This window comes from Bacillus rossius, chromosome 17, assembly GCF_032445375.1.
Source record: "Bacillus rossius redtenbacheri isolate Brsri chromosome 17, Brsri_v3, whole genome shotgun sequence".
Taxonomy (NCBI): Eukaryota; Metazoa; Arthropoda; class Insecta; order Phasmatodea; family Bacillidae; genus Bacillus; species Bacillus rossius.
The window spans coordinates 25,137,108-25,149,888 of NC_086344.1; the positions used below are offsets into that span (position 1 = coordinate 25,137,108).

General features: G+C 36.6%; 2 protein-coding genes and 1 long non-coding RNA gene across 7 annotated transcripts in view; 2 read left to right on the forward strand and 1 right to left on the reverse strand.

Moving 5' to 3' along the window:
- LOC134540787 (uncharacterized) overlaps positions 1 to 12,781 on the forward strand; it is a 660,317-nt gene that overhangs the window by 572,713 nt on the left and 74,823 nt on the right. The window lies entirely within an intron of this gene.
- Positions 1 to 12,781, reverse strand: part of LOC134540785 (Krueppel-like factor 5) — a 305,075-nt gene that overhangs the window by 230,505 nt on the left and 61,789 nt on the right. The gene's annotated exons all lie outside the window — the stretch shown is intronic.
- LOC134540784 (uncharacterized) lies at positions 950 to 11,097 on the forward strand. 5 transcript variants are annotated; one of them, XM_063383701.1, is made up of 5 exons: positions 950 to 2,345; positions 2,480 to 2,635; positions 3,957 to 4,776; positions 5,173 to 5,395; positions 6,540 to 11,097. In XM_063383701.1, exons 1-5 carry the CDS (start codon positions 2,215 to 2,217, stop codon positions 8,102 to 8,104), a joined length of 2,895 nt encoding a protein of 964 aa, XP_063239771.1. In that variant the 5' UTR covers positions 950 to 2,214; the 3' UTR covers positions 8,105 to 11,097. The 5 variants fall into 5 exon arrangements, with proteins under 5 accessions (XP_063239771.1, XP_063239772.1, XP_063239774.1 ...); XM_063383702.1 differs by having other exon boundaries at positions 950 to 2,635; XM_063383704.1 differs by having other exon boundaries at positions 5,173 to 11,097.

Genomic DNA, 12,781 nt, shown 5'->3' on the forward strand with positions numbered 1-12,781 from the left:
CTTAGTAACCTGTGGAATTCGTCAAGGTTTTACAATTAGCAGCGGCGATAATGCAATATGATACTTTTTTTGAACCGCTCTCACGGCGTTCCGTTTGTCAACTGTGAGTCTGAGCTTAGAGAGATTGACACGTGTACGTCTCCGAACGCATACACTTCCAACTTCTAGAACCGCACGTATGTTGCTAGACTCCGACGTTTATGGTTTGAATCACCGGAAAAAAACATAGAAGTGTGTACTAATCGTACGGCCATTAATAACATGCAACAAATGCTATTTATGACTTATTATTCTTGTTTTCTGTATAAAAATTTTCAAATGTGTAGAGGTGTTCCCACTACAAACTATCACAGTCAGCCATGGACAGCCGGCAAAATACTATTTGTTTTAATTGTGACTATAATGACAAGCTTCTATGTCCAAATTAAACTTACACTGTCTGAAATACTGCAATATTTATGCATGTTTGCACACACCGAACAGTTTGTAGCTAATTGCTTTGGGCACCAAATTCTGCTTACCAAATAAGAACCCCCCCCCCCCCCCTCCAAAAAAAAGGCTCTTCTTATTCTTACGTTCATTCACAATTGAAGTTAAAAAAAAAATACTTTTTTAAATGTTACGTGAAATTCTTTATTTCAACTTGGCGTTTTTAAAAAGGTTAAATGCATATTTTGGTTAAAAGTGTTGATTGCATATAAATTTATACCATTAAAAATATTAATGGCCACATATAAAATAAAATTAATAAATACGTAACTAACAAAGCCATATAAAATCGATTTGAATATATCACTTGTATAATGAAATATTACTTATGCCCAACGATTTGGCGTTTACTTCCTTTAATGGTTTTGTTCTTCTTCCGAGGTGCATTCTGTCGTAACCTTGCCTTATGACCCCGCCTGCAGTCACGCTGAATTCTAATGTCGTTCGGCCTCAACACAACTACCTAACTGTGGAATACGCGTGTACTCAGCCCGGTCTGGTGTCCACAGGCCCGCCCTAGCCGGGGTGAGTATTCAGTCCGGGCAAGCGAAGCACAACTGAAAGAGGACAGGAAGAAAGGCAGCGCGGAGACCCCCCTTCATCCTGCCTCGTCATCCAAGGTCAAGCGGCCGTGGCGGCGCCACATACCGGGAAGAACATTCGCGCAGCACACGTCGTAGAAATCACGGTTTTTCTCAAAATTTTCCGTTGTGACCTAGTGCAAATTATATACGCAGCGAAAGAGAAAGGATTGGTGCACGATCCAAAAGTGGTTTTACGCAATAGTAATGAAAACTGTGAGCTTGGCGTGCCTCTGAAAATACGCTAATTAGGCTTATTCAGCATGCATTTACTAATCGACTATATGTCTGAGACATCTTAAACAACTTTAGGATCATGCCCGGTACCTTAATCTCTTTTATATCCGAAATCGGTAATCGCATGTCAAATAGTTTCGATAAAAACAACTAATTGTTAAACCTCTGCAGCTCACTTTGCACTGCATGTAGGCGGGCCCCTTAAGGGCGCCGCCTACTTGGAGAGCGCAGAGACGTGCAGAGCCTTGGAAATCCGGCTTTTATTCGAAAACTATTCCACGTATTGTTTTGCGGTTTGGCTACGAAAAGCATTTAAGGAACAGCTTACAGGCCTATAATAGTGAGACGTTCTATTTTCCCTTACTAATAGGTAAGTTTTGACTGTGAAAATGGCTAAAACGGCACTTTTTGCGGCGAGATTTAGGTAAGAAGATTCATTTTCCCGGGCTTCGGAAAATTATAGACCCGTAGAATGCACCTTTGTCTTGCGTCGCGTGATAAAAAAATATAGTTTCGTAGATGAAAATCGATGGTTCTACGATGCAGTTCTAAAGCACTGCATGCCAGTAAGACACTCCAGTGAAGTGGCGCCACCACGCGCTCCGCTCGGCCGCTATCAGTCCGGGAGGGGAAGTAGCCTTGAGCGGCGGGAAGGTGGGTATGCGGGGGGAAAAGATCCGGCTGGTAGGGGGAGTGCCCAGCTGCTGCGTGTCGCTAACCTGAGTCTAGGGCAGTAGCTGTCTTTGACAGACGCACAGTGCGAGGTGCGAGATAATAGTTCGTACATCCATCATCCTGCGTGCGTGCTCTGATACTTGTGAATGTGTGTGGGTGAATTGACTCGCGTCAAGTGCCAGTAGAACGTTTAGCCTTTATACCCATTTAGAAAGGTTTGATTTACAAAGGTATGGAATCTGCGAGAAAGCAAGTTTTGAATGAAGACAAAAGAAGAGGTAAAAAACGTCACTTGCGTCTGAATGCAGTTCGAAAGAAAAGGAAATGGAACAAAGGGAAAGTTTTACGTTTAGTTGACGGCAGGTAAGTGTGTTGTACATTTATTAAGAAACATGTAAGCCTTCACTTTCAGTTGAAAAGGTTATATAGCATAATTTTTTATATTCCTTTACTATCCATTTAAGCTGTATTAAATTTAAATGTTCTTTCTTTCACAGGCTGCGTTACGTGAAAAACCATGAAACAAGGTTTTCCAACTATACTTCACATGAGTCTTTCAGTACATCCAAACACGCGGGGAATATAGAAAATGCTGTTGAAAGGAAAACCCAGACAGACAGTGAGACTTGCTACATAACGTTGTCTCCAGCAAGGTTTGAATAATAGTTTTTTTCAACAATTACTTAAGAATAATTAAAGGGCAAAATGCCGAAAGAAGGTGTCTCTCTTACTTTTCTAGCACGGATAAAACGTCTATAACGCATGAATACCTGTATATGAATATTACGTAGGCCTATACACATACATAAAATAGTCCACTACATTACTGCATAGTTTTATAGCATGCTTTCCCGTATGAGATTCATGAAACGTTTCCTTAAATGTTTCCAAATACTTCTGCACTGAATGAAAATTAATAAAAAAGTAATATGCCTCATCTTGACACATTTCTCTTAAATGTCGTGTGTGTATGTATTTATAATAGCTTACATAAATACGTTCCATCATTTTATGACTGAGAACTGAAAATTAATTGACTCTACATCGGAATCAGTGAATATTCGTTATTACTTACGATTTTTCACAGATTCAATTTGATGAAACATCTCAATCAGTAAACTGTAGAAAACTACATATTAACTTTGTTAAACCAATAATTGAAATAGTGAAACATATTAATTCGCAAATTTAATTTGTAAGATTTCGCGCTCAATTTATGAGGCGGTATTTTTTCATAATATAATATTAGTGTTTTCAGTCCACATACTTTTAAATTCAACCTAAATATTATGTCTAACTCAACTACTATCATAAGAAATGGTAGCGTAGTGGTCAGGTCATCGGCTTTCGGCTGCAGACAACACGGATCAAATCATTCTTCCGATAAACTCGTTAGCAAATTGTAAAGTAGGTAACAGTATTCTACAAACATAGGAATATGGAAGAAATAAAAGAATATAATCTTTCATTTTTTATTTAAATTACTTATGATTAAAATTTAGATCTTTATTAACACTTATAAATAGTACTTCAGTTGCGTGGTTACATTTTATGTTAAAAGAAAGTTGAAGGGTTATACCTAGTAACAATTGTATATAACTTATGTGAGCGTTTTCAAAATATTATTTGTTTATAGCTTTTTACTGTTACCATCGCTGAGCGGTTGGAAATGTTGTTGTTTGCTGTATTCAAATACTGTTTAACATATCTTCCATTACGCCTACAGTTAATAAATTATTTTGTTTTAACGGTTATATAATTAAAATATTCTGAGACGTGGTATTTTTGTTTTACACAGCAATGTTGTAATTTCACAATTGGAACATTGAGCCAAACTTTGCGACATAATTAATGAAATATATTATTAATTTTAGCCTACTAATTATGTCAACAATAATAGTTGTTTACAATTTTAATAGCGTATTTGATTATTATTTCAAGGAAAATCATATCTTTAATTTTGTTTTGTTTTAGGTGTTCCACCTCTCCCGGCGATACTGCTTCACATGATCAAGTAGACATCGATGGAGCAGGTTGTTCGTTTTGGACAAACGAAATATTGGCGTCACCGCAGAAAGTCACAACTACTGATTATACTACAGAAGAATATGATGTTACTGGAATATTTTCAGACACGGAACAAGAGTCAAAATCGGTCACAAGTGACTACGCTCAGCTTCTTGAAGGCGTGGAGAAACTTTCGTCACCAGCATCTTCACCCGAACAAACCTCTCCTAAAAAAACTTTCAGCTCTGAATCATCAACCTTTCCGATACAAGGCCGTCGACTGTTTGATGTTGACTTTCTATTCAAAGAAATGTCGCGCATCAGCCAACATAACAAAGTGTTTCAGTGTTCGTTTGAAAATATGCGATTAATAAAAGAACATAAAAATGGAATGATAAGTAAATTTGATTTCAAGTGTAATATGTGTGGTACTGTTGAATCTATTTTCTCGGAGGACCCCCAAACAAATAAAGTCAACTGTAACATGGCATGGGTGAACAGTATGTTGTTAACGGGCCAAAGTTTTACACAGTTACAAGACATAACTTCAACTTTGGAAATGCCTTGCATGGCCAAGGAGACTTTCAACAAATGTCAAAAATCCCTATCTTCTGTTATACACGATGTCGCATGTCAAAGTATGGAAGCCGCTGGCAAAGAAGAAGCAAGATTGGCAGTAGAAAATGGCAGTGTGGATGTCGACGGAGTTCCTCTCATAGCAGTTGTCACTGATGGAGCTTGGTGTAAACGATCGTATGGAAACAAATATGATGCTCTTTCTGGGGTGGTAAGTTTGTGTATTACGTAATCTTATTGCGTGTTGAATAATAATTTGTAGGCAATCTGTGTTATATCAGTAATTATGTATTATTAGTAACTAAAATAAGTTCATGACAGTGTGAACAACACGTAATAGTTATTTTGTTAATATTTCCTTCTTTTGTAGATAAATGCGACAATTTAAATTCTTTATAAGTGCAAACATTGTATAGTTATTTTGTGATAGACCTGTTTGCTAGTATGAAAGTCTTTTAGGCCTACCGGCATAGAGCCATATACTTAGAGCCTATTGGCATAATGCCAGACATTCGAAATAATGTAATTATCCTGATTATACAATGTTCGTTACCTTACATTAAGTTTTACAGCGAACAGATTAAATATGCTTTTTTTTTTCTTATAGGCTTGCATAGTAGGAAAAGAAACAAAAAAAGTTATCTTCGCAAGCACTAGGAATCGATACTGCTGCATATGTTCACGAGCAAACAGTAAAAATGAGACGCCAAAGGACCACGTCTGTTTCAAAAATTGGAACAAGTCTTCAAATGCCATGGAATCTGACATCATAGTGGAAGGTTTCAAATGCAGTGTTTCCATGCATAACCTGAAATATCATCAGCTGATTGGTGAGTCACAAGGTGATCAGTTAATTTCAGATGTTATTAATTATTATGTATTTGTGTCGATAGTATATTTTCGAAATAATTTCAATGCCGTGTGGTATTTAATGTTTTTATTTCAGACGTCGCACGTTTCATATGTTTTCATACAATGCTGCATATTGTAACGAACTGAAATGTAGCGCTTTTGTAACAGCTACTTCCTAAATATACAGAAAGGTATTAGCTCTACAATGTTTATAAATGCAACCTCGCGAAGAGTAGGTACTAAATATTGTGAACTATATGAAAATAGTTAGCCTCAGAGCAGTAACCGAGCGCTCTGATATGCCTACAAGAAGAACGTGCATATGTGGCCATTTCGAGTTAAAAATGATTTGGTAGTTTTCTGTAGGTATTTTTCAGTGAGCCATTGTATGTAAGTAGTTGTGTTAATTAAAGAAATGTTGTCTTGCACTTGTATTTCATACCCCAGAAATAGCATAGCCATACAATTCAGAGCCTACCACTATGTTAATATATGTACTTCTTTGAGGGCTTAACTGCAGATTTATGTCTTGGTATGGTTCTTAGGAATATTTTTAAAGGGTATGCAAGGTATAAAGTTTTCCATTTAGCCGAAAAAAGGACCCAAAAATATTGTAAAGTATGCGGCCTTAGTTTTAATATTTGTGAGAAATAGAGTATTGAAGTCTTATCTTGTTTAAGGCCTTGTTACAGCGTTTAACGGCCCTTCAAAAACAATAATTTTTAATCAATGTTTTGTCTATACAGAAAAATCACCCAGTTTTAACAATACCACCTTAAACGTTTTATTAAAGTATTGTCATACCAATAAACATAACAGTTTTTTTCCAATATTTCTAAATAAGTTAACGCCAATTTTTTGCCCGAAAATGAGATAAAGAATGACAAAATAATGTATGCGGCCGAATTATACGTGGTAGATTTAAATAGCTTCTAAGGATTTGTTCACAGTTTCATTTCACGGAGTCATGAATTTTCTCAATTCATTACATTGGAAACTAACTGATAAATTTAACTCATTATTTTCGAAACGCTGCAACATGGCCTTGTATTTTTTTTCGTATATAAATAAATACCTATACATTTATCACATTAGTACGTAGCGTGTTGTAAACATTTTCAGGAGATGGCGATAGCAGCATTATGACCCAGTTGGTGAAGGCTCAGCCATATGGTCCAAATTTTACAATCACCAAAATTGAATGTACTAACCACATACTGCGAAATTACCTTCGAAGGATACGTTGTATTGCTCAAAAGACGAAAAACGAAATTGGTTCCGTTTCTCCTGTTCTACGAAAGGCTGTATCTGACAAACAACTCCGCCTTCGAGCTGCAGTCACCGGAGCTGTGCAGCATAGGCGTGCTCAAAAAGAGTTTCCAATTCACAGAAAAATTGAGGAGTTAAAACTTGACATTTACAATGGTCCATTTCACGTATTTGGTGACCACTCAGGATGCGCAATTAGAGGTTATTTCTGTAGCGGATTGAAAGAAAACGAGGAAAACCTTGTACCGCCTCTTCAAGAGGCAGGTATATGGTCAGAAATAATAGCAGCTCGAAACATTGTTGCACATCATGCTGTAAGCCTTTTACATAATGTCAATACTAATACAGCAGAGTCTTTCAATAATGTGGTTTGCAAGCATGTTTCAAGTAAACGAGTAAACTTTTGTTTGAGTGGTGGCTACCAAACAAGAAGCGAGCTCTCTGTAATTTCTTTTAATTCAGGTCCTCAAACACAGTCCTTTATCCATAAAGGTTTAACAAACAGTAGTCCTGGAAACATCACTAAAGCTCACATACAGCGCAAGGAACGTTCATCAGAGAAAAGAAAGCTCAGGAGGCTGACAAACCCACAAACATTTAAGCGCAGAAAGTTGTATGTGACAGGTCCTGACAAGGATTATGGCTGTGTAGAACAACGCATACCTGACATGGAACCAGACGAATATGCAAGACAGACACAGGAATTTCTCGCTAGTCTTTGTAAAACGGATGAAGAACGAGAAAATCTACAAATCGCTACCAAAGGGCAAAATGATTCTGTTCTCTGGAAATCAGAAAGAATCAAGCGACTGACAGCATCAAATTTCGGTAGAATCTGTAACATGAAGAAATCCACTAAGCGAGCAAAATCCGTTGTCAATATATTGTACAGTAGGTTTTCAGGGACGGAGGCCACAAGGTATGGATTGGAAAATGAGCATAGCGCCATTCAGGATTTTGAAGTGAACTTTGGTAAGAAGGTGGCTCGCTGTGGCTTATTCGTCGATAAGGAACACCCATGGCTGGCAGCAACACCTGACGGTCTTGTTGGAGATGATGGTATCCTTGAAGTAAAATGTCCTGCCGTAGCTGCCAGAATGTCTCCACAAGAAGCAGTGGAACAGAAAAAAGTAACATTTTGTAACATTGTGGATGGTAAAATGTTTCTGAAGAAAGGACATGCTTACATGTACCAAGTGCAGGGACAACTGCATATTACCAATCGTAAGTACTGTTATTTCGTCCTTTGGACACCACGTGGCTTACTAGTGCAACAAATTGAAAGAGAGAACAGTTTCTGGAAAGAAAAAATGATCAACAAATTGACACAGTTTTACATGACGTGCCTTCTACCGGAAATAATAGATCCACGTTATCCTAGGAATATGGAAATCAGGGAACCTGATAATACACTGTAAACAATTGATGGACAATAGCCTTACATGTAAGCCAAAATTACCACAAACAGTACAGGTAAATTCCCATTTTTAAAGAAGGATATTAACAACAAAAATGATTTCATAAAGATTACAGTTAGGCCTATAGATTTTTGTTTTCTAGTCCAATAAACAATTGAAACATAGAAAATTGGCGTACTATTTTGACGAAAGATGTTTGAAATGATACAGTTATACAGACAAGTGCCCAGTTGCCAGTTTCCGTGCCAACAGAAAAAAAAAACCTTATGTTTGTGTATGCTGTGAAATACTTAAATCAATATAATGTAACAGTGTAATTGGCATGCAGTGTCTTATAACTTTGCACTTAGATTATATTATTATGGGCCGTATCTCATTGTGAATCGTTTTAAAAGATATACGTAAAATGTTTGTTTCACTCTACATGTTATATTGTGCGCTGATAGTTTACTACTAGTATCGAGCAGCTGTTTATTTTTATTTTTGGTTTTGATGTATTAACATTAGTTTCATTATTTGTATTTGCACCGTATTATTTATCAAGAGTGTTCGAAACGAAATAATTTGTTATACTGAATCTGAAATAGTTGTATGAATATATTTATTTTTGTATGTTTAAATATGTAAGGTGGAATATTTTTTTGTGTGAACAATTAGTATGTATGTTCAGAGCTATTGTATTGTAGCTATTGTCTCAACAGTTTCAAAACATTAAGCCAGTTTTTTACCATTTACTTAAGCTGATTCATGGTGACAACTGTCTTATTTTGTGGTACAAATTACATAGATGTATAACCTGTAGTAAGAATGAACATAACAATTCTCATAGATATAAAATGTAAATAAAATATGTAAATGTGGTATTGTTGAATGAGCATTAGGTGTTGTGTGAATAATATATTTTGTTATGAATGTTGTAATTTACAAGAAAGATATTTATATACATATGTTGTAAAATATACACATATCCATACACACTTTGCAGCAAGTGATTTCATTACATACCCTTCCATTTTATTTTGGCATTTTGTATACACTGCCAAAGGAAAAGTTTAATTACGATTTACTACCAATCTGTACAAAGTGCCTACAAGAGGTTTACATTTGTGGATACATGTGCCTCTGTAGTACATTATTATTGTAATAGTGAACGAATATTAAATTCACACATCTGGTACTTTAAAATTAAGTAGTAATATGAAGAAAACATACATTATAGTATTTGTTACATTAAGAAGGATCACAAACACACATGGTATTACCCATATTAAAATAAGAATAATATATAAATACATTAAGATTAGAAACATTACAGAGTTTACATTACTTAAGACCGACGACAATAAATAGGGATGTAGTACGTTGAGTAACATTGTCATATATTACATGACAAATTAATCCTTTAGTACACTCACTAGGTCATTGAATAATCTAAGACAATCATAAGAATAAACTCAGGCAATATAGAAAGGCCTATACGAGTACACAAACGAATAAACATTAGACTACTAGTTAACTTACAGTAGAACAAAAACTAAACATGTCTTAATTTTTTATCAAATATTTCATAAGTTTATTTATGACCCGCAGTGAAATTTACAGTTTTTTTTTGTCCTGAAATAAAATTGCATTCGCTATGTTCTTTCTAGACATCGTTTTCCGCACTATCTCTTAAAAATTGTGAGCTGTAGCGCTAAGCAGCACACAGGCTGACGAACATATAAGAATAAATTTAGCCAATCAGTGTAGGCTAATGCGTAGCAAGTTTAATAGTTCAGTCGGTAATAATCTAAATTATTTGTTATTAAATGCAATAGAAACAAAACGATCTCATTTGATAGCAAATGTAGATAGTTGTTTTAAAGTACCACAAATTTGAAACACCATTTGTTAATTCACAGCCAACCATATAAGGAGTGAGGCAATCATCGTTTACGTAACATATGAGAGGCTAATATTGATAATGGTGTAAGTCACTTATATTCTGAAGCACTAGTGTTACATTAAATATGTTTCATACGAAAGCCCCTCTAAATTATTTAATATTTATTAACTTTCTCACAATCATTCAAGCACTTAGTTGGTTCTGTCTTTTAAATATCGTAACAAATAATTGTTTTGTTAAAAATTGGTAATGTGCCTTATTCCACTATCATTCTAAGCCTTTCATATCATTGCATGCAGTTACGGCATTCATAATAAAAGGCCACTTATATTTTCCGAGTTTGAATAGGAAAATATATCTTTATTCGTTAAACATTTTTACTAAAGCCTGTTCTATAGTGACACGGAACCGTAAGCAACGGAAACGCATAACGGAAACTCAAACGCAATCGCAAGAGTTGTGTTGCCAATCTCATGCCGAAGCGTTTCCGTGTCCGCTTGCGTCCACTGTTGCAAGTATATTAAAATATTCGTTTTTGTGCGTTCACTGTAGAACGGACCTAATGATTTATAAGAACGGCTGAAAACAATAGCGTCCGAAATGAAATATGCTAGATGTATTTTACTGCAGAACAATAAACGGCGATTGTTTCATCAGCTGCAAAATATTGCATACAAACACAACTTTAAAAGCAACAGAGCATTCGTTTAATGGGTAATAATAATTATATTATAGTTTCTTCATTCCAAAAGAAAGTATCATGGCATAAAAATATCTTTCACGATTCTCTGAAGTGTAATCTGGCCTTAGTTCAGCGCGGAAATCCTAAACAATGACATTCCGCCGCATGCGCCAGCCAAGTGTCTCGAGGTGCCGGCTCGGTGCCGGGAAGCGGACACCACGTTCACTATCTGCCTCGCGCCCTTTCCCCTGCCCACGCACTCTCCCTCCCTGGTGTCTGCTCGGCGGTCGGGTGGGGGAAGACACCATCCCGCCTTTCGAGGGGCGGAAAGCCACGGCGAGTAGTTCCAGCGTCTGCCGCGATTCCTGCACGAAGATGAGCCCGTCCAAGCGCGCGAAGTGATTTTCCCACGGACATAGGCGGCGCCCTTAACAGAATAACACAGATTGGAAGAAATTAATTAGCAAACATGTATAAAAGTTATAGTTAAAAGTAGTATATAAAAGGGCATCCTGCGCCAGGGTCCTGGGTGAGGAGCGAGGAGCTGGCCGAGCTCTGACGTCACGTCCATCTCTGACGTCACGTCCATCTCTGACGTCACGGCTGCCATCTTGGAGGAGTGTAACGGGACACCGCGTAACGGAACATAACGTAACGGGACAAGTAGATCATGGCGGCCATCTTGGATCCGCCATTTTGGATGACGTCATTGTGTTCTCGAACATTCTGGCGATGTGTTTTCCGCCATATTGGATGATGACGTCACCGTTGCAATTTTCGTTACGATCGCCATCTTTAACTTTTTTATTTATTATCCGATTTTAATGAATTTTTTTTAAATATTATAAAAAAATTAAATAATAAAATTTAATAAAGTTTTTATAAAAAAACAAACATTTACGACACGGAGTTCGGAGTCCCCGGTTCGAACCTGGTGAGGGCAAAAAAAAAATGACGACCGATACTTCCCCCCGCGGTGGCTGCAGGCATACTGACTCCCACCACTTTTTTTCAAAGCATATATATCGTCACCTAGTATGACGTCATGTCCGCCATCTTGATAATCCGTAATTTTAATGCTAGAGATTCGGGAAAATATTTAAAAATCATTAAAAAATTAATCAACCTAATTAAATAATAAAAAAATCCTTAAAACCACCGTTGCACTTTTCGTGACGGCCGCCATCTTGAAATCACCCGCTGGAGGTCACCATCTTGTTTTCGTCCGCTAGAGTGTGCTGATACCATGTTAGTATAATTATCTGGTCACCACACCTTTGACCTTGACCTTGAAATTTGACCTTGACCTTGAACTTTGACCTTGAACTTGAACTTTGACCTTGAAATTTGACCTTGACCTTGAAATTCTGTGAGCTTGTGAACTTCTCTTTGATGTGCAAAGTTAGAGTTCTAGTACAAGCCAGAATCAGTTTTTTAATTTTTTTCGTTTTAATTTTTAATTTTTTATTACTTTTTTTTTGTATTTTATGATATGAAAGAAAACTTGTGGCGGTTTTCTCCGTGTGCTTCCGATTATTCTTGTCAATATTATGGTGGTTTTCTCCGTGTGCTCCCGTTTTTTCTTGAAAATATTATGGTGGATTTCTCCGTGTGCTCCTGATTATTCTTGACAATATTTTGATGGTTTTCTCTGGGTGCTTCTGATTATTGCCGACTAGACATCTGATGGTTTTCTCCGAGTGCTTCTGGTTACTGATGAGAAATTGATCTCTGCACGAAGGATTTTTTTACTTAATGAGGCATGTCATTTTTATTCAAGGTTGCATTTAATTAGTGAACTTCTGCTACTTAATCAACACTTGTAATATTTTTATCAGGTGAAAAATTTAAAAAAAAAATCATTACTCAGTTGAATAATAATAATCTCTGAGAAATCTAAGAAGCACTAACAGGAAGGACGAACTTCTTTCATCTTGGAGTCTAGCGAAGCCAATCTTCCTTTGCGATCGATAGTGAGCATCCCGCATCCCGCATTAATGAAATAGATATTATTTACCTGCAAGCAACACGTGGCGACATCTGTTGATGACAGCCATAACTACTTGCATCAATTTGTTTTGCATTAGATAACTTAACTCTCGCTGATGAA